The sequence below is a fragment of the Papio anubis genome, chromosome 9, assembly GCF_008728515.1.
Source record: "Papio anubis isolate 15944 chromosome 9, Panubis1.0, whole genome shotgun sequence".
Lineage (NCBI taxonomy): Eukaryota > Metazoa > Chordata > Mammalia > Primates > Cercopithecidae > Papio > Papio anubis.
Genome location: NC_044984.1, coordinates 59,681,670 through 59,701,054, shown reverse-complemented (window position 1 = coordinate 59,701,054; position 19,385 = coordinate 59,681,670). Strand labels below are relative to the sequence as shown.

The following is a 19,385-nucleotide window of genomic DNA, read 5'->3' as shown; positions in this document are numbered from 1 at the left end:
TTAAGAGGACTCCAATTCTGGCTCAAGTAACTGGGCAAACAGCAGTACCATTTACTTAGCTAGGTAACAAGGTGGGGAGGCTTAAGTTCAGGCAAAAAAAAGTTCAGCTTGTGATGTGTTTATTGTATCTAAGGCACAGCCATTTAAATGGAGATGATATAGAGGCAAATGAATACATGGAATTCTGCTTTTACCTTTTACTTTTCTCATTTAGTACACATTCTTAGACAATCTTATTTATTCCATGGCTTTAGTTCTGTCTGTATATTGAAGTTTCTTTTTCTGATTGGAGTGCTATCCAGGATTTCCAGGCAATGCCCCCAGTATTTCTCAGGTTGGCTGTCTTTTTCAAGAGGCAGCATGACAGTGCTTCCTAAATCCTTTGAAAGCTAGAAGAGCACCACACTACTCTTCTTCCCCAATCTTCAATGAGTTACACTCTTACCTCAGGGCTACTGCTCATATTTTCCTCTGTCTGCTCAGGAATGAGAACTGGGCTGAGTGGTAGATGGGGAGAGCTGATTATATACAGACAGAACTAAAGCCATGGAATAAATAAGACTGTCTAAGAAAGTATACTAAATGAGAAAAGTAAATGTCAGAGCCCTAAGGAACTTCAACATTCAGAATTGAGTTGAAGGAGAAAGAACTAGCAAAGAAGATCAAGAAGGAGCAGAGACCAGAAAAAGGAGAGGTCAAGGAAAGTGTTGTCCCAGAATGATGATGATGATGATGATGATGACGACAATGACGATGCTAGTTAACACTTACTGGGAATTAACTCTGTGAATTACTGTGCTAAGTAATTCACATATATCCTCCCATTTAATGACTACAATAACCTATGTGGTAGATACAATATTATCTCCATTCTATAAGTGACAAAACTGAGGCACAGATAACTAATTTGCCTAAAATCATATATCTAACAATAACAGTTAGAAACCAAGAGAAAAGACAATTTCTAGAAGGAGTTGGTGGTCAGGGTATCAAATAACCTGAAGTCAGGAAGACAGGGACCAAATTGACCTCACTGGGCTCAATGATATGAACACCATTAGTGGCTTCATCCAAAACTGTTTCAATGGAATAGTATAGATGATTCTTCTCTTTTCCTTAGACTTTATATCCAATCAGCAAGGTCTCAGTTCTGCCACCACCACTGTGGTCCAAACCATTATCAATTCCTATCTGAACCACTGAAGTAGGCCTAAATGGTTTACCGCCTCCACTCTTGGCCCCCACAATCCATTCAACACAAGTCAGCTGGAGTGATTATTTTAAAATGCAGATCAAATCTTGCCACTGCCTACCTAAAATCCTCTAATGGCTTCCATCACACAGAATACTATCTAAACTCCTCATAATGATCTAAAAGCCCCATATAATCTGGTCTTCTTCTTTGCCCTAAACTCTAACCATGCTCTCTCCTGCTCCTACCACAAAATAGTCTACTCACTCCTTCTACAACATGCCATGCTGGTTCCAAACTATGAAGGAAAGACCCTGAGAATGAGGTCCTGTGTTTCTCTGGTCCATACTGTAACCTCAGGTTAGACAAGTTAGTGCCTGACATGTAACAGGACTCAATACATATTTTTGGATGGATAGCAGATAAACAGAGACAGCAAGGATGTAAGCAACTTGTAAAACAGATTGATCGTGGGGTGGGGGCAGGTTTGAACAGCCTTTTTGCTTTTAAGATGAGAGATATTTAAACATGTTTAAATAAGGGATATTAAGAAATTACCCAAGAGCTTGGAAAAACTAAGACATCAAAAAAGCCACAGAAGCTGGGTGTGGAAACCAAGAGAAAAGACCTGTAATGCCAGCACTTTGGGAGGCCGAGGTGGGCGGATCACCTGAGGTCAAGAGTTCAAGACCACCCTGCCCAACATGAAGAAAGCTCATCTCTTCTAAAAATACAAAGATTAGGCAGGCATGGTGGCAGGCACCTGTAATCCCAGCTACTCGGGAGGCTGTGGTAGGAGAATCACTTGAACCTGGGAGGCAGAGGTTGCAGCGAGCCGAGATCGTGCCACTGCACTCCAGCCTGGGTGACAAGAGTGAGACTCTATCTCAAAAAAAAAAAAAAAAGCCACAGAATATAAGAAAAAAGAAAATTAGCTACCTTAGGAAAAAATTAAAGCTGTAGAAGAAAATTGTGGTACATCTCTGCCAGTGTTTCTTCTTCTGTAATTTGAGGGGTCTGGGTAAAATCAGTAGTTTCCAATCACTATCAAAAACTTTCTGTATTTCCCCTCATGATCTCCCTTGGTTACTTCATACTGAAAAGGAGTTCTGATTAGCAATTATATATGTCTGATTTTAAAATATTCATTACTTAACAAATGCAACTTACTTGAAAAAGTCAAAGCTCAGGAAGATTAAGTGATTCATCTAAGGTCATATCAATATTTTTCAAAAGAGGAAGGCATTGTCCAAATATGAAGAAACTAGTCCGAACACACACAGGAAAACAATGGAATCAATTCCAAACCACAGATCAAAAGTGAAAAACTGAAATATTTTAGAAGGATAATAAATAAGGCATACTTTCCCCCCCTCAGTTAGGAAAAAGAAAAGAAATAGTGAATCCCAGAGAATTTTTAAAAGACCTGTAGAACAAAATCACGGAAAATTACATTGTGTCATGGCTTTGAGCAACTGGTATTGTACAGTAGAACCCATCTGAACATCACACTAGGGCCGTTCTCTTTTGAATGTCACAGAAATGTTTAAGTATCTTAAAAAGTTAAATGGGAAAAAGCATAATTAAAAGAAAAGGCTACATAGGAGTCAAAGTAGTGTAATGATTACAAACATGGACTGTGAAGCCAGACTGCCAGATTAAATCACAGTCATACAAATTACTGAACACTCTTGCCTCAGTCCTTAACCTTAATATATGATTTATCATGATGATATTGTACTTCCTTGATAAAACTGTAATAAATAAATATTTAGAATAGTGCCTGACACATAGCACATATCTGTATGTCAGTAGTTGCTATTATTATCACTGTCATCATCACTATTATTATTATTTTTAAATATATAGATAATGAAGCTAGAAAGCAATATGAGAAAATACAAATTTGATTCCATAGGAAAACACAAGAATCCTAATGGATAAATGACCAAGGAGCATAAATAAATTAAAAAGTAGAAAAACATATGGACAATAAAAGAAATGCTAAGTTTTAGAAAGATGAGTTATATACACCAATATAGATAATATAAACATAATTTTGTGGGGGATAAAGAAAACATGGTACACATACATCACAGAATACTACATAGCCATAAAAAATGTGATCATGGCTTTTGAAGCAACATAGATGGAACTGGAGACCATAATCCTAAACAAATTAATGCAGGAAAAGAAAACCAGATGCCACATGTTCTAAGTGGGAGCTAAACATCGAGTACACATGGATATAAAGAAGGGAACAATCGACACTGGGGCCTATTTGAGGGTGGAAGGAGGGGTGAAGATTGAAAAATTACCTATATCATACTGATTACCTGGGTGACAAAATTATCTGCACACCAAACTCCCACGACATGCACTTTACCCATGTAACAAACCTGCACATGTATTCCTTGAACCTAAAATACAATTTACAAAGAAAAAAAAATGCAGGTCACAGAGGATACACAGCAGATGATAACTTTTTTTTTTTTTTTTTTTTTTTGAGACAGAATCTCATTCTGTCACCCAGGCTGGAGTGCAATGGCACGATCTTGGCTCGCTGCAACCTCCACCTCCCGGTTCAAGCAATTCTCCTGCCTCAGCCTCCTGAGTAGCTGGGACTACAGGCATGTGCTACCGTGCCGGCTAACTTTTGTATTTTTAGTAGAGACGTGGTTTTGCCATGTTAGCCAGGCTAGCCTCGAACTCCTGACCTCAGGTGATCCCCCCCACCTCGGCCTCCCAAAGTGCTGGGATTACAGGTGTGAGCCACCACACCTGGCCAATAACATTTATATAATGTTCTAACACATGCAAAACTGAACAATATGATATAGAGACATACATCTATGATAAAATTATAAAGAAAGCAAGAGTTTATCAGTTATTTGTGTTCAACAATAATCACAAAATATAGGACTGTGGGTACTTCTGAATAGAGGAAATATGTGTCTCACAGGCATCTTCACATTCCATTTCTGAAGCCGGATGAGGGTACACAGATTTTTAAAAAATATTTGTTATACCTTATATAGACACTATATATTCTTTTTTGTGTATAAAATATTCTCTCATAAAAAAGACAAATCTTATAAGTAAATTTTACAGGCAAGAGAAGACACTTTTTAAAATCATCAAATTAGCCAAGTTTTTTTCTTTAAAACTCACAGTGAAGTTTTTTTTAACAATAAGACCAGATTAACTAACCTTAAGAGTTAAATACATTTAATAGGGTAATCAGAGACAAATTCTGACCATAATATATCCTGCTAAATGAGGACTTTTCTCATCTGAAATCTATTGTCAAGCATAAATAAGCAATTCCCAGCTGCATATTTAGAAAGACATAATTTCTAGGGCTTAATACCATTACTCCAGATGGGATATTTAATATGATGCTTCTGATACATTGTAATCTATTCTTTAAATACTAAATCTTTAAAAGGGTTATGTAACTTTGCCCATAGATCAAATTACTGGGCACACTGGGCTAGGAAGTTCAAACACAAGATCTTAGATGCAGTGTAACATTTATAGTGAATTGCACAAGATAGTCAACTTGAACAAAATATTTAAAAAGAAGACATAATTTTGTATACTGTATTAAATATATTTTTCCATTAAAACTTATGAAAAGTTGGAGACTTTAAAATAATCCATAAATTACAGAATCTCTTTTTGGAGGAGGGGGCGGGGGACGGAGTCTCACTCGGTTGCCAGGCTGGAGTGCAGTGGCATGATCTTGGCTCACTGCAACCTATGCCTCCAGGGTTCAAGTGATTCTCCTGCCTCAGCCTCCTGAGTAGCTAGGACTACAGGCGCACACTACCACGCCCAGCTAATTTTTGTATTTTTAGTAGAGACAGGGTTTCACCATGTTGGTCAGGATGGTCTCAATCTCTTGACCTCAGGTGATCCGCCCGGCTCGGCCTCCCGAAGTACTGGGATTACAGGCATGAGCCACCATGCCCAGCCTACAGAATCTTAAAGCAACATCAGGTATTACCCAGTCCAATTCATTCATTTTGCAGATATGAAAACTGAAGCACAAGAAGTTTAAACGACTCAGGCAAGAACAGGACTAGAAAAACCTAGTTTTCCAATTCACTGTCTAATGTTCTTTTCATAATACCACACTGACTCCCCTGCAACATGAACACATACACAAGGATGCAAATATGCAAATGAGCCTACAATGTTTCAAGTGGCTCTGCATGCAGGTAAACATGCTCTGCCCTCAACCCTCCTCTTCTTGGTCCCCTAAGACGATCTGACTGAAGGCATATTCGCACCCCACGAAATCAGAAACAAGGGGGACTACAGTGCACTTTTTCCTTTTTGTTCTCAATTACTGAGACCAGAGTTGCAAAACAACTTCTCACCCATTGCCCTATCTAATCTGGACTGTTACAGGAAGATACGAGCTTATCTTTCCCTAGCTACACACCACTAATCTAAGATAAAATAAGTATTCACCTATAATAGGCCCTATAGTTCTCTCTCAACCCCAACCAAACTCAGGTTCTCTGACAATCAAACACAATAAAAACAAAAAAAATGTACTGGGTGTGGAGGCTCATGCCTATAATCCCAGCACTTTGGGAGACCAAGGCGGGAGGACTGCTTAAGTCCAGGATTTCAAGACCTACCTGGGCAACATAGGGAGACCCTATCTCTACATAATTTTTTTTTTAATTAGCCAGCATGGTGACACAAGTCTGTAGTCCCAGCTACTCGGGAGGCTGAGGTGGGAGGATCACTTGAGCCCAGGAGGTCAAGGCTGCAGTGTGCAGTGAGCTATGATCCTGCCTGGGATCATGGCACTCCAGCCAGGGCAGCAGTGGGAGACCCTGTCTCCAAAAAAAAAGAGAGAGAAATGAAAGAACAAACATAAAATTTAGGGCTATCTAATTTATACAAGGACTGTCCTGAGTTGTTTTTCAGTTTTTGGTTTTGCTTTTTTTTTTTTTCTTTTTGAGAAAGGGTCTTGCTCTGTCACCCAGAATGGAGTACAGTGATGCAATCATAGCTCACTGCAGCCTCGAACTCCTGGGCTCAAGCAATTCTCCCACCTCAGCCTCCAGAGGAGCTGGGACCACAGGTGCGTGCCACCACACCTTGCTAATTTCTTTTTTTAATTTTTAGTAGAGGTAAGGTCTTCCTATGTTGCTCAGGCTGGTCTCGAACTCCTGGTCTCAAGTGCCTCCTTCCTTGCTTCCCAAAGTGGTGGAATTACAGGCATGAACTACAGTGCCTGGCCTTGAGTTTTGTTTTTTTGGTTTTTTTTTTTTTTAATAGATTCTACAATGTTGCACGGGCTTATTTTCAATAATGCCTTAAGTCTTACATATGTACTGAAAGATGTTTCTGTCTTTAAATAAAATAAGTGACCCAAGAAACCATAAGGATTTGTCATGTAATTTATAGTAACAGAAGATATGTTATGGCTATAACGGAGATGGGTAGGTGTATACTCACATGCAAATCAACTAAATTTCACTTTAAAATAGCACTGTAGTCCTAACAACAATGCTCATTTACCTAAAAATATAATTTTTAAAACGTATTTATTTATTGTAATTGACTTCTAATCCCTGAGACGATTTAAAAGTCCAGTCTTAGTATAAAGTACATTGTCTGGCATAACATACACAAATGCTATTGTAAGAGGATTCTGAGGAGTTTCCCTGTCATTCCAAAATTTCCTCTATGACTCAAATTTTCAAATAGAAGTTTCCCCTATACCCCACATTCTAAAGTAAGACGACAATGAGCTAGTCAAAGTTGAGACCAGAACTTCCCTGAGAATATCCATAAAGCAAGAAATCAAGTGTCCATAGACTCTATAAGTCATAATTTCCACATGTATACTTTCCAAATATATGACAATGTTTTTATATTTACAAGAACTTATTTCAAAGTTTTAGAGTAGCTTTTGTTGTTACGTATTTTCTCAGTCAACAGATACTAAAAACATAATTACTACCACATGGAAGGGTTCCCATTATTTTTAAAGACTTGGAAATTACTCAATACTATATACTGTACGTAAATGTCACTTTAGACAAATGTTATGAACAATACACTTTTTTTTTTTTTTTTTTTTTTTGAGACAGAGTCTCGCTCTGTCGCCCAAGCTGGAGTGCAGTGGCCGGATCTCAGCTCACTGCAAACTCCGCCGCCCAAGTTTACGCCATTCTCCTGCCTCAGCCTCCCGAGTAGCTGGGACTACAGGCGCCCGCCACCTCACCCGGCTAGTTTTTTGTATTTTTTAGTAGAGACGGGGTTTCACCATGTTAGCCAGGATGGTCTTGATCTCCTGACCTCGTGATCCGCCCGTCTCGGCCTCCCAAAGTGCTGGGATTACAGGCTTGAGCCACCGCGCCCGGCCACAATACACTATTTTTATAAACCTAGAATCAGGATACACCATTCACCTGGAAGCTAGACCCTGAGAAAATACTTCCTGGCTTTTGGGGGATTTTTGTTTGTTTTCTGAGACAGGGTCTCACTCTGTTGCCCAGGCTGGAGTGCAGTGGTACGATCTTGGCTCACTGCAACCTCTGCTTCCTGGGCTCAAGCAATCCTCTCACCTCAGTCTCCTGAGTAGCTGGGACTACAGGCATGCAACACAATGCCCAGCTAATTTTTGTAGTTTTTGTAGAGATGGGTCTCACTATGCTGCCCAGGCTGGTCTCAAACTCCTGGACTCAAGTGATTCACTTGCCTCAGCCTCCCAAAGCGCTGGGATTAAAGGCATGAGCCACCAAACCCAGCTGAAAACACTTCCTATACCAGCATTCTTTCTCTATTTCACCTATATTCATCTCCGCATTTTTTTTTTTTTTTTTTTACACTGCCATGTTTTTCTTTATTCCTGCTCAGTACAGATTGGTGGGCATTTCTGGTTGCACAGCCAAAACCATCTCTTCTTTTCTGGATAACAGAATTCCAAACTGTTTGGGAGATACGGTGCACAACCCCAGGATATTTACTAGTGATCGTTCTGAGAGTGAGGGGAAATTAGATATATGGAGAGTCTGATGGGAGTATCTGGAAAAGGTTTCTTTTCCTTGTCAGAGAGCCATTTAAGAAGAAACCCATTTTGCCCAGGCCCTTTCTTTATGCTTTGTGTGGCAGCCATCTTGAAGCCACGCTGGGATTCATTGCCAGCAATCTGAGGATAGCGGAGAGAAAAGATGGGAGAAGTCTGGATCTTTGATAAAAATGCTTAATGGCTGCACCAACACCAGCACTTCTTACCTCTAGACTTCTGATTAGGTGAGATAGTAATTGTGAGTGTTGCTTAAACTGGTTTTAGTTAGAGTATTTCATTCTTCCAGTGGCAGGCCTTCTCACTGATAGATGTGGTATTCGGTACCATCTTTGGTTTTTGGAGAAGGCAGAAATTTCATTTCAGTAGACTTGCGTTGGAATGTAGCAAGAGAGAACTGGGTCAGGAGGGTGTGGGTATTCTGAAGCATTCAGATGGGGAAAAGGTCTGCAGGTGCATCTCCACATTTTATAAAACTCTTTAATCTGTGTGAATAAAGCCCTCTTATAAAATAAATTCCCTCAACTTTCCTTTAGGAAAGTATCAATAAATCGCCCTGAGGTTTCCAAATCAGCACACAACTGGGTAAGCCAATCATACCAATGCCCAGTAACAATGCTGCTCCAGGCTACCACGGCCAAGTGTCAGATATCATGGCACAGTGACCGGAGTGGCCAACTCAAGTAAGTGTACAGGAACCTTGCAGTCAACACTTGAAGAGATAAGGCAAGCAAAGAATTCTGTAAAAAAGAGGGCAGTATGTGATTTATCATTATTTCTCACTTTAGGAAGTTATCAATAATTATTTTATGGATAAGAACCTGACCACGGCCACAAAAAGTGACCATAAAGGACCCCAAAAAAGTATAAAGAATATTCCATCTGGTGGAAATCATATCTTCTTCACATTCTGTCCAGTCTTGGGGAAGAAGAGGGAGGAACGAGGAGGAGTGTGAGACAGAATGTGTGTTCAAACTGGTGATGATGAAGACATTTAGGAGTTAGTCCTTTATCTGCAGAAAGATAAGAAGCCACTGAGGAAGGGTTAAGCAAGGAAGGAGGGGAAATAATTTTGTAATTCAGAAAAGTCATTGTGGATGCAGTATTCTTTGTCCAACACTTCCCATGTATTATCTCTCAAGTTAGTAAATGTGATATCCCCTCAACAAGGAAAGCTCGTGAACAGAACGCCATATACAGACTCGGCATCTTTTAAAGTCAGATCAAATTCTCTCTTCTCTATGATGCTTTTCCTATACCCTTCCTTTTACTCCAGCTAACAAATGCTCTCTTCTTCTCTTTATTTTTAACTCTCGTTACTCATACATGTTTTATTTCCAGCCTTGATCTCTCCCTCCAAGTTCCAGTTTCACACTTCGGATTCTACTACACATCTCCACAGGAATATCCTACCAGCACCTCAAAAGCAAGAGATCTAGAACAAAACTTATTTTTACCTCCACCCACAAACCTGCTGAGATCACATTCTCTCCATCACCCAGGCTTATATGTCACCTTTTATTCATCCCTTTCTTTGCCAATATCCAACTGCTTATTTCTATCCAAAGTACTTTAGCAACACTTCTACTGCAGTGCTGCTACTCTCGTTAGGTCTTCATTCCTTAAGAGAAACTCTCAAAACACTTCTTTATTGGTCCTATGACTTATTTCCCAATTCAATTCATTCTCTAAACTAGTAGATTATATAACTCATCATTCACCTTTGATTATGACATTTCAAGGATCAAAAATGTCAGTCTCATAACTTACTAACCCAATCCAAGTTCCCTAACAGCATTAAAAGCCTTCCACTTAATTTTCCATATTTGTACTTTATTGTCCCATTATCCCTCTTTATACATGCTCATTTTCCTCTACACCTGTCCTCTCTATCTGATTTGATAAATTTTGAGTGTTCCACAAAAGCTGATTTCTTTCCATATGAGTTGCTGTCCTCTCCTTCCCCCTGCCATCTCAGTTACAGGAAAGCACCCTATCATTTGTATATTCTGTCTTCATACAGGAAATTAGAGTATTCATGGAAAAGCCTGTAAAATCTAGGAAACAGACAAGTATTAAAAAAGAAGAGCAGAGTGACTGAACTCCAATTTCAAAAGAAGAAGACAGCAGCAAGCAGGATACCATAAAAGCATCAGAGTATTTGAAAAAGTCAGAATTATTATACCTGGAACAATGGATGCTGAGAGCCTATCAGAATTCTTCTAGCTGAGTGCAGTGGCTCATGCCTGTAATCCTAGCACTTTGGGAGGCTGAGGCTTGGAGATCGCTTGAGGTCAGGAGTTTAAGACCAGCCCGGCCAACATGGTGAAACCCCATTTCTACAAAAAAATACAACAATTAACTGGGCATGGTGGCAGGTGCCTGTAGGCCCAGCTACTCAGAAGGCTGGGGTGGGAGAATCACCTGATTCCAGGGAGTTCGAGGCTGCAGTGAGCCATGAGTGTGCCACTGCACTCCAGTCTGGGTGATAGAGTGAGATCCTATCTCAAAAAAAAAAAAAAAAAAAAAAAAAGAAGAAGAAAGAAAACATTCTAGGTGATTCACTGACATATGGAATTTATAGTTTAGTGAAGATGAATATATATGGACTTAACTACAACACAAGACAATATAGTAAAACTTGTACTCCAACCATGGTCCAAAACGCCTTAGAAGCACAAGGAAATTACAAATTCTGTGGCAAGAGGAAAATGTCACAAACTACCATCTGAGAGGCCTGAAGGACTTCAACCTGTTCTGATAGAGAAGAGGTCCAGGCAGTAGGAAAAGCCTAAAGGAAAGGAAGAGGCAGAAAATGTTATATATGTGTGAGAAATAGGAAAACAACTGATTAATTCTTGGTCCCTAAACTATTACTATTTCAAATATCTCTACCACTTATATAGTTTTAATGAACTTATCCTAAAGAGCCAATGGAGGTCAGCATTTTATTCAGTGAATTCCTGAAAATATGCAGATGATTATTAGCAGAGTGAATTAGTTGTTATCAAAGAAAATGTTCACAATTCATTTTGAGGACTATAACCTTATAACATAAAATGGAAAAATGCAAAATCAAACCATCTATATGGTTGTACTATGTACACCAGATAACTCTAGAATTAGAAGAGACTTTAGGGAAAATCTAGGTCAACCATGTGACCTAAACTGTGTCTATCAGGTTCTACCTCCCAGGAATTTAGGATCAAGGCTCAATAATATAGTTCCTCCTTATGAAGGGACACATAAATACTCAGGAGCTGCTGAGCAGCCACATCTAACCATGAAGAAAAAAAAAGAAAAAAAAAAAAAAAAAAAAAAAAAACACCAGCAAAGAAAGAACAGTGAAGCAAACAAAGACTAGAGACAGGGAACATTCTAGATTTTCCAGTCCCTGATCTCAGGCCCTAAATGAGGTCTGCCTGCATTTGACTTCCAATAGTTTTCCAACAAATTCCTTTCTTCCTTTTTGCTAAAACTAGTTCATTTCTGTTACTTGCAACAGAAGCTTAACTAAGGCAATAACCAAAATCTTTCATAAAGTCAGTTGATGAATTACTGATCTTTTCTGTACTTTCCTTTTTTGTACTTCCCTTAAAGCCATAAATATGACTTCAGCATACTCTACAGACAAATATACGAACAGGGATGAGGGACTGTGCTGAGCAATTTTTTTTTTTTTTTTTTTCTTTCTGAGACAGAGTTTTGCTCTTGTCGCCCAAGATGGAGTGCAGTGGCATGATCTTGGCTCACTGCAACCTCCGCCTCCCCGGTTCAAGTGATTCTCCTGCCTCAGCTTCCTGAGTAGCTGGGATGACAGGTGCCCGCCACCACGCCCAGCTAATTTTTGTATTTTTCATAGAGACAGGGTTTCACGATGTTGGCTAGGCTGGTCTCGAACTCCTGACCTCAGGTGATCTGCCTGCCTCGGCCTCTCAAAGTGCTGGGATTACAGGCATGAGCCGCCACACCCAGCCTGTGCTGAGCATTTTAAAAGGAAAGTCCATCATGGCCAGGAAAGAGAAAATACAGAATATTCAAAGTAAATCCTTGATATACAGCAATAAGAAATGCTAACGACTGGCAAATTAAATAGCTGATTACCTTCCCATCCAAATTCAATTTAATCTGCTAAATCAGATAGGTAGATCCAACTCAATCTTCTCTGAGGTAAGATCCAAAGGTGATAACCCATTATAGGCTATTTCATCTGGAATGCTTACAGATAACTAGCCTTCCCAACCACGGGAATGTCTGGGTGCTCTCTGGCAGTATCCCTAACTCAGACCTAAATAACAAAACTGAATATTAAACTGTCTTAAGGCCTGGGCTTAACTATCCCCGAAAAGCAGTTAGGCATTTACCCTATGACATAATCAGCACTTTCTGCTATTAGATGAGGAAGAAAAAGTAATAGACGCTTAACAGGGCATCTGTCCAGGTATGTATGTATCTTTGTGCATGTTCCAGGTGTTAACACAATCCTGAGACAGATCTGGACTATCCAAAGCTGGACCACACCCATCACATTTGGCTATGGTAGACCAGTTTGACATGTATAGCAAGTCACAGGCTGACAATCAGAAGTTTGAACCACATGTAGTAGGTGGCTCTGCAGAGTTATATAAACAAAAACAATATTATAGGATCTTGGAGTTAGAAGAGACATGGAAACTGTCCAACTTAATAATTTTACCAAGAAGCTAAACATGGGAATCAGATTCATCAACCAAATCCATAACTATGATAAATTAATTACACAGGTACAGAAAAATTAGAGGGATTGTGACCAGATTATGACAGAATCAAAAATGCAGTGGTGTGATCATGGCTCACCACAGTCTTGATCTCCCCGGCCCAAGCAATCCTCCCACTTCGGCTTCCCAAGTAGCTGAGACCACAGGAGTGAGCCACTATGCCCAGCTAATATTTTTTAAATTTTTGTAGAGACAGGGCCTCCCTATGTTGCCCAGGCCGGTCTGCAACTCCTGGGTTCAAGCGATCCTCCTGGACTGGCCTCCCACAGTGCTGGATTACAGGCATGAGCCACTACACGTGGCCTTAAAATCTATTTTTAATTAATGAGTGGCATATGTATTAGAAAAACTGATGAATCTTACTGTTGGGATAGTCTTTGGATATTCTTTTGAGTTCAGCAAAACAGTAAGGATTTCTGACTTAATGGATTACCATCTTAGTTAAAATACTGGAACAAGCACTTTTAAAAATAAAAAGCAATGTGTTGATTCAAAATCTCAATTACATTGTATGCTGCAAACTTACCAGACAGTTTAGGCACTGTGACGAAAATCTAGATGGCAAAGAGCTACTTATCTTAATATAAAAATTTCCAGATATTTGTATACGACCCTAATATAAGTCATCAGAAATTAGACTGATATGTCAGCTGGGACCAAAATTAAAAGAATATATGTTTAAATGGCTCAAATATAAACTTGGTGTTCGAAATTACTGGCAAGGGGCCAGTACAGTGGATTTTGGTCTTCGAAGGCCAGTTCACCACAAGTATTAGATAAGCCAACACATCACTGAGGAAAAAGAAAGCATACATGTATTTCCTGGCAATAAAATCCACTCTTCGCTATCCAGCACAGTATTTTTTAGAAATCCATTGATAAAATGTGAAATTAGAACCTGTTGTATTTCCCAAGAAGTGCCATTAAAGTTACTTCTAAAATACGAATCTATAAAAAGCAGGGGTTTTTTGAAAAACAATACTATGCAGAAACAAATTTGAAACCGATATCACTGCTCAAGTTACTATTTACAAATTGCAAATTTAATAAAGTTAAATATTGTAAATATCTGTCATTAATCTGAACTGACAATTTTATAAGTTATATGAACCCTGAAGATTTTTTATAGACAAAATTGTCTTTGAAAATCGATTTTGCCACCAGCGCTGCAAATGAAAATATGAAGAGATAAACCAGAGAGTACTGAAAATAATCTATGCTTCACAGAGTCAGGTTTCAACTAATTTATGAGTCCTAGTTTGCCATATCTTATTTGACAATTTAGTCTATTGGTAGCAAAAACAAAAGCAAACTGAAATCTCCTAAGTAATCTCAGCTCTAAGGAATTATAATTTATGTTCTTCCATTCCAGATAAAATTAAGAAGCAAGAAGCTTTGACGACTACTCATCACAAATGTAAAAGTCCATGCAATTTCCCATTTACCTTTATCCCTACCTTTGTACTTTCAAATAACTGCTTTTTAAAATAATAATCTGATATTAAATTCCCCCCTAGTATTTTCCACATGATTCAAGAAGATTATCTTATGAAATCTTACTGTAACGACTTCAGAACTGCCACTTCCGATAGCTATTAGCCCTAAACCAAATAAGGCAGGAACAGCACTTTTCATTCATATAGTTTGACTTGAAATAGTCCAGTGTAAAACTTCAAAAATAGACTTGGATGCCATTTTCTGCTTAAAAACAAAACAAAACTGATACCTGGCAAACTAGGGGTTCTGTTCGATTTTGGCCTGTGAAATGCCAGCCGGGCCCGCGGTAGTCTGGCCCAGCAGCGGGGTAGCAGCGCACTGAGGGCGGGCGGGCTGGTGGCGGGTGCGCTCCCGGGTGCGCCCCTCCCTGCCGCCTGCCCGGCGCCCCTGTCCTCTCCGAGGCGCGCCGCGAAAAGCGCAGGCCTGGCGGGCGGGTTCCCACGCCCCGGGCCCGTTATCCGAGCTGCAACCCTGGCAGGGCCGACGCACGGAGCAGAGGGCTCCGGGATGGACCCCTCCCCTGCCTCCCGCGGGCTGCCCCGCCAGAACCCTCTCTCGGGGACCCGCGCGGGGCGAGAGGCTCCCGCGGGTTCAGGTTCGCTCCCGGGACAGGATAAGGTGTCAGTGAGGCTGCCAGACGCCTCCCGTCGGCGGGTGTGGGGGAAGCCAGCCCTGACCTCCTTCCGTTCGGCCCCTCACCGCTGGCGCGGGGCGCAACCCTTCTGCTCCCCTTCTCGGCTGAGGCAGGGGCTGTCTCCGCAGGCAGCAGAGGGGGCGCAGCAGGCGCGGAATGGAATCCGGGCTCGGGGTCACACCCTAACGTGGCAGGGTCGGGGTGGGAGGGGTGAGGCGAGGAGGGGAAGAGAGGGGAGGGGAGCCCGAACTTACCGGACTGCGCACTTCCCAGAGCCGCGGCCAGGCAGAGGCAGAGGCAGAGCGAGAGGGGGCGCGGGAGGGTCCGCCGCGGGCTCATGGAAAGGCCAGGCAGCCGCCGCCGCTGTCCGAACCTCGCTCCCTCCCTCCCAGGCTCCGGGCGACGGACGGGGCGGCAGGAGGCATGACGGGAAATTCCTGGGCACTGGCAGCCGAGTCCAAATATGAGCATAGGAGACGAGCGAGGGAGGACCACGGAGCGCGCCGGTCGCGGACGGGGCCCGCTGCCCGGGGCTCTGCGGCCGCCAACTCCCTCCTCCTCTGCCCTGTCCTCTTCCTCCTCCTCCTCCTCCTCCTCCTCCTCTGCGCCGTCCTCCTTCTCCTCCTCCCCCTCTTCCTCCTTCCCAGGGTTGCCGGTCGCCCTCTGTCAGGGGGCATCCCTTTCCAACTCGGGACCTCAGAGCACAGCCGAGCGCCCACCTGGCGTGTTCCACCTGAGACCGCTGAAGGAGTGGGAAACAGACAAACCAACACGAAGAGACCGGACAGCGAGCCAGGGACTTGTGGGAAGACGTGTCAGGAGTTGAGAGCGTTGGTGGTGAGGGCATAAAAAGTTGTGGGAGAGTGAGGTAGGAGCAGCGCTGCCAGTTAGTTACTTGGCCATCCTATATATACCGAACAAGCACTCACTATAATACGCGTTCCAGGTGAGCTGGCCCTCTCTAGCAGAGGAGGGTGAGTGTGTGTGTGTTCTTGGCCAAAATTGCAAAGGGGCTCGTCCCAAACTTATATTTGAACACCATATATGGAGCCCAGGCAGGCTGGCTGAACAATAGTTTTTCACAACAAAATGCTTAAGTTTACACTGGTGTTTCTATCCACGTGGCTCCAATCTCTATTCATGTCCACCCCCCAACCCCCTCCACACACTTGTTTTGTATTTACCGTAACTTGTCTAAAATGCAATGCTGTAATTCATTCAGAAGGTGCCACCTCTGATGAACAAAACTTCAGTCCTATGTGTTTAATTACAGGCCCAAGCCTGTAATTGCCTGAGTTTTCCTTGGCACTGATAACTCCTTGGGTAATCAAGTCCAAATGGCCCTTAACTTTTCAAGACAACATAATTATGTCTTAATTACTATATTTTTTCCCTGAAACTAATGGGACAGGACCTGGAGATATAGGGTGTTAAGTAGTTACGAACATTTTAAGATGCTAGATGATACAGAAATGATTTATGGATCCAAAATACTTAAGGGGTAAATATCAAACAGATTTAGAGTGTGGATTATTTCATCATGAACCAAAGTGATGGTAATTTGTACATCACACTATTTGTTTGAAAATGCTGTATTTGAAAATCAAAAACCTTGTTTCAAATCAAACTCAATTCTGGCAAAGTATTAAAACACATACACCAAAAAACAGTCCATTGCAAGTGGCTCACCTCAAAACATCTGGCACTGAAAAAAACCACATCCTGTGAATTAAATATAGCAAGTGGGCAAATGTCATCCTTAATGCATTGGCAATTATAATGGGACTAAGGGTAGATGACCCAGATAAAGTAATGGTGAATAAATTGTAATGCAATGAATACAGAATTTAAATGACACATAAAATGACTATTTAATTAGGAAGCTAGAACCTAGGTAGTTGGAAATACTGAAGAAACTCTTCAGTATTCCCTCCGTTTCCTCTTTTTTTATAGCCTTATGTTACATAAGTGTCTGTTTTTCTACCTCCCCCACAACACCTTGCAAAGTTCTTTGCCCGTAGTCCAAATGTTTGTTTAAAAACAAAAATAAAATGGGCACAGCCATTTGTAGAAAGGAATATAGGAGCTCCCTAAGTGTAAAACATATTCCAAAGGCTTGCAATAATTATGGGTATATTTAAAATATTTTAGTGAAGAATCTTACATACAAAAATATAAAATTATAAATAATTATAAATAATACAATATCATTACAACCTAATTCATGTTAGTAAAAATACAGAGTTCATTGTATCAACATAGCTGACATCACTGTCAGCAATGCCAACTGCTATTCTAAAGGCTTGAATAAATATGCTAAGCGTGGCAGAAAAGAACAAAAGTTACTAAGTGCGTGATAAGAGCTAGACTGTGCTAGATGTTTTTTATACCTGATATCTCATTTAATCCTTACAAATATCTCTGAGATTATTTTTATCCCTATTTTACAGCTAAGGAGGCTGAGCCATAGATAAGTAATATGCTACCAGGAAGAGGTGAAGTAGTATTAGAATTAAATCCTCATTCTAAGTGTATATATATTTTACCATACTAATCAGTCTTATTTTCTCTACATTAAAAAAAAAGTGGCGTTCAAAAACCGTATTCGTTGGGCTCTTGTGGTTTTAAGTAACTTGTATGCACTCAGGTTACCTCAAGTAACCGAGGTAAAGAATACATGTGGAAATAAGACCAGAGGCTTACCTGGCGTGTCAGATCATCCTTTGTGGGCATGGTGGGTGGGGCCTGTGCCTTTGATAGCTAGGGAAACAGGAAAGGTACCACCCCCTTGCCCACATTCCTATGAGTTTTGTAGTTTAACCATTGATACTTTAATCATATATTTTACAATGCTTTTTAAATGTCTTCTTTATTATAGCCTTAATAACAATCATGTTACCATATTTCGTTCAACATTAATTTTAAGGCAAAAGACCCAGAGGAGGTAGCTGCTTCTGGCTGCTTCCTACACCATCCCTCCCCCAACCCAGTGGTGTGCTGGTAAACATTTAACAACCAGATCTGGATGAAAGGGGTAGGGGCCCTTATCTACAGCATTAACCAATTCACATGGTACCAATACTCCCACCAACCAGATGTCTCTGAAGGCAGGGTTGGGAAGGGATCCACACAACCAGTTTTCGGGGCCATAGAGCCAGCTCTGGCATACCACAGCTGCAACTCATGAAATGTCTTCAGAACACAGAATAATTCAAGTTGCATAACCACAGCTCTTTGTCTCTCTGCCTGTGTTTCCACTTCTGTTCCCACAACCAGGTGCCAACTCTCTCCATACATCTCATAAACAAATGCCCCGCGGGGGAGAATCTGATTCTATCACCATTCTTATATTGAGTCTGTTTTATAAGCCATTGAGCAGCCTATAGAATGGCCGCCCCCGATCCAGGTGCTAGTTCTTCAGTTGTGGCTAAGATGGAAAGGTCATATGCCAACAGAACATGGCTGCCCATCCTAAAGGCCTGTGTTGCTGTCTTTTTATAGGGCTGTGCTTGGGGCAGCCTCTTTCAAAAAGAATAGGTGAACATGACAGGCATCTAAGCTGTAACCTCCCCAAGGTGCTATTCTCAGCTCTTTAATAAAATCTCCTCAGACACTGCACAAAGCCTTGGGACAGCCCCCACTTCACATACCCCAAGAAACATCTTAGGAGGATGCCAACAACTGCAAAACAAGTGCCACTGTTCTAAACCAATTAATGCTCAATTGGACAGTAACAGTAATACCTCTTGGGGGATGTAATTCTTCAAACTACACTCAATACAAACTCCCCAAATTCTGCTTTCCTATAGTGGGAAGTGGGAAGTACTCTCACCCCTGAGAAAACTGTGTTATACTGATAGAAGCATGCCTCCTGCCTCAATGCACTGAAGGCAAGTGGGAACAGGGTTGAGAACTAGTCTCAACAATGTGGGGGACACACCATGAGTACTGACTGGCTAAGGGAGACGCCTGAATTTTTCTCTCAGATTCTGAAAAATGATCTCCATTGCCATGACACCGTCCAGCCCCCAGTCACCAAGTGCGTTAAAATAATAAGCACTCACTACCAGCAAATCAGGTAGGACTCATAAAGCAAAGAGAGAAGACCAAATTAAAGTGACCATTTTCCTTCTTTTCACAGTAAAGTGATTTGCCTGCATCTCCAATGATGGTATTTTCTGTTTGACACAGTCGAAGCTATCCCTTTTGTTGATAAATTCTGGAGAAAGTTGAAGTCTATACTCCCGT

At 41.1% G+C, this 19,385-nt stretch overlaps 1 protein-coding gene across 4 annotated transcripts in view; it reads right to left on the bottom strand.

Annotated features, from left to right (window-relative positions):
* Window positions 1-15,675, bottom strand: part of MSRB3 (methionine sulfoxide reductase B3) — a 188,364-nt gene extending 172,689 nt beyond the window's left edge. Inside the window, exon 1 of one of the 4 annotated variants that reach the window (XM_009181142.4) lies at window positions 15,392-15,675. In XM_009181142.4, the coding sequence (XP_009179406.1) occupies window positions 15,392-15,608 (217 nt within the window). In that variant the 5' untranslated portion in view covers window positions 15,609-15,675. Of the gene's footprint in view, window positions 1-14,732; window positions 14,757-15,391 lie in introns of those variants that run through there. The other 3 variants (XM_003906729.5, XM_003906728.1, XM_017945990.2) reach the window with 3 other exon arrangements.
* Window positions 15,676-19,385: the final 3,710 nt, after the last annotated feature.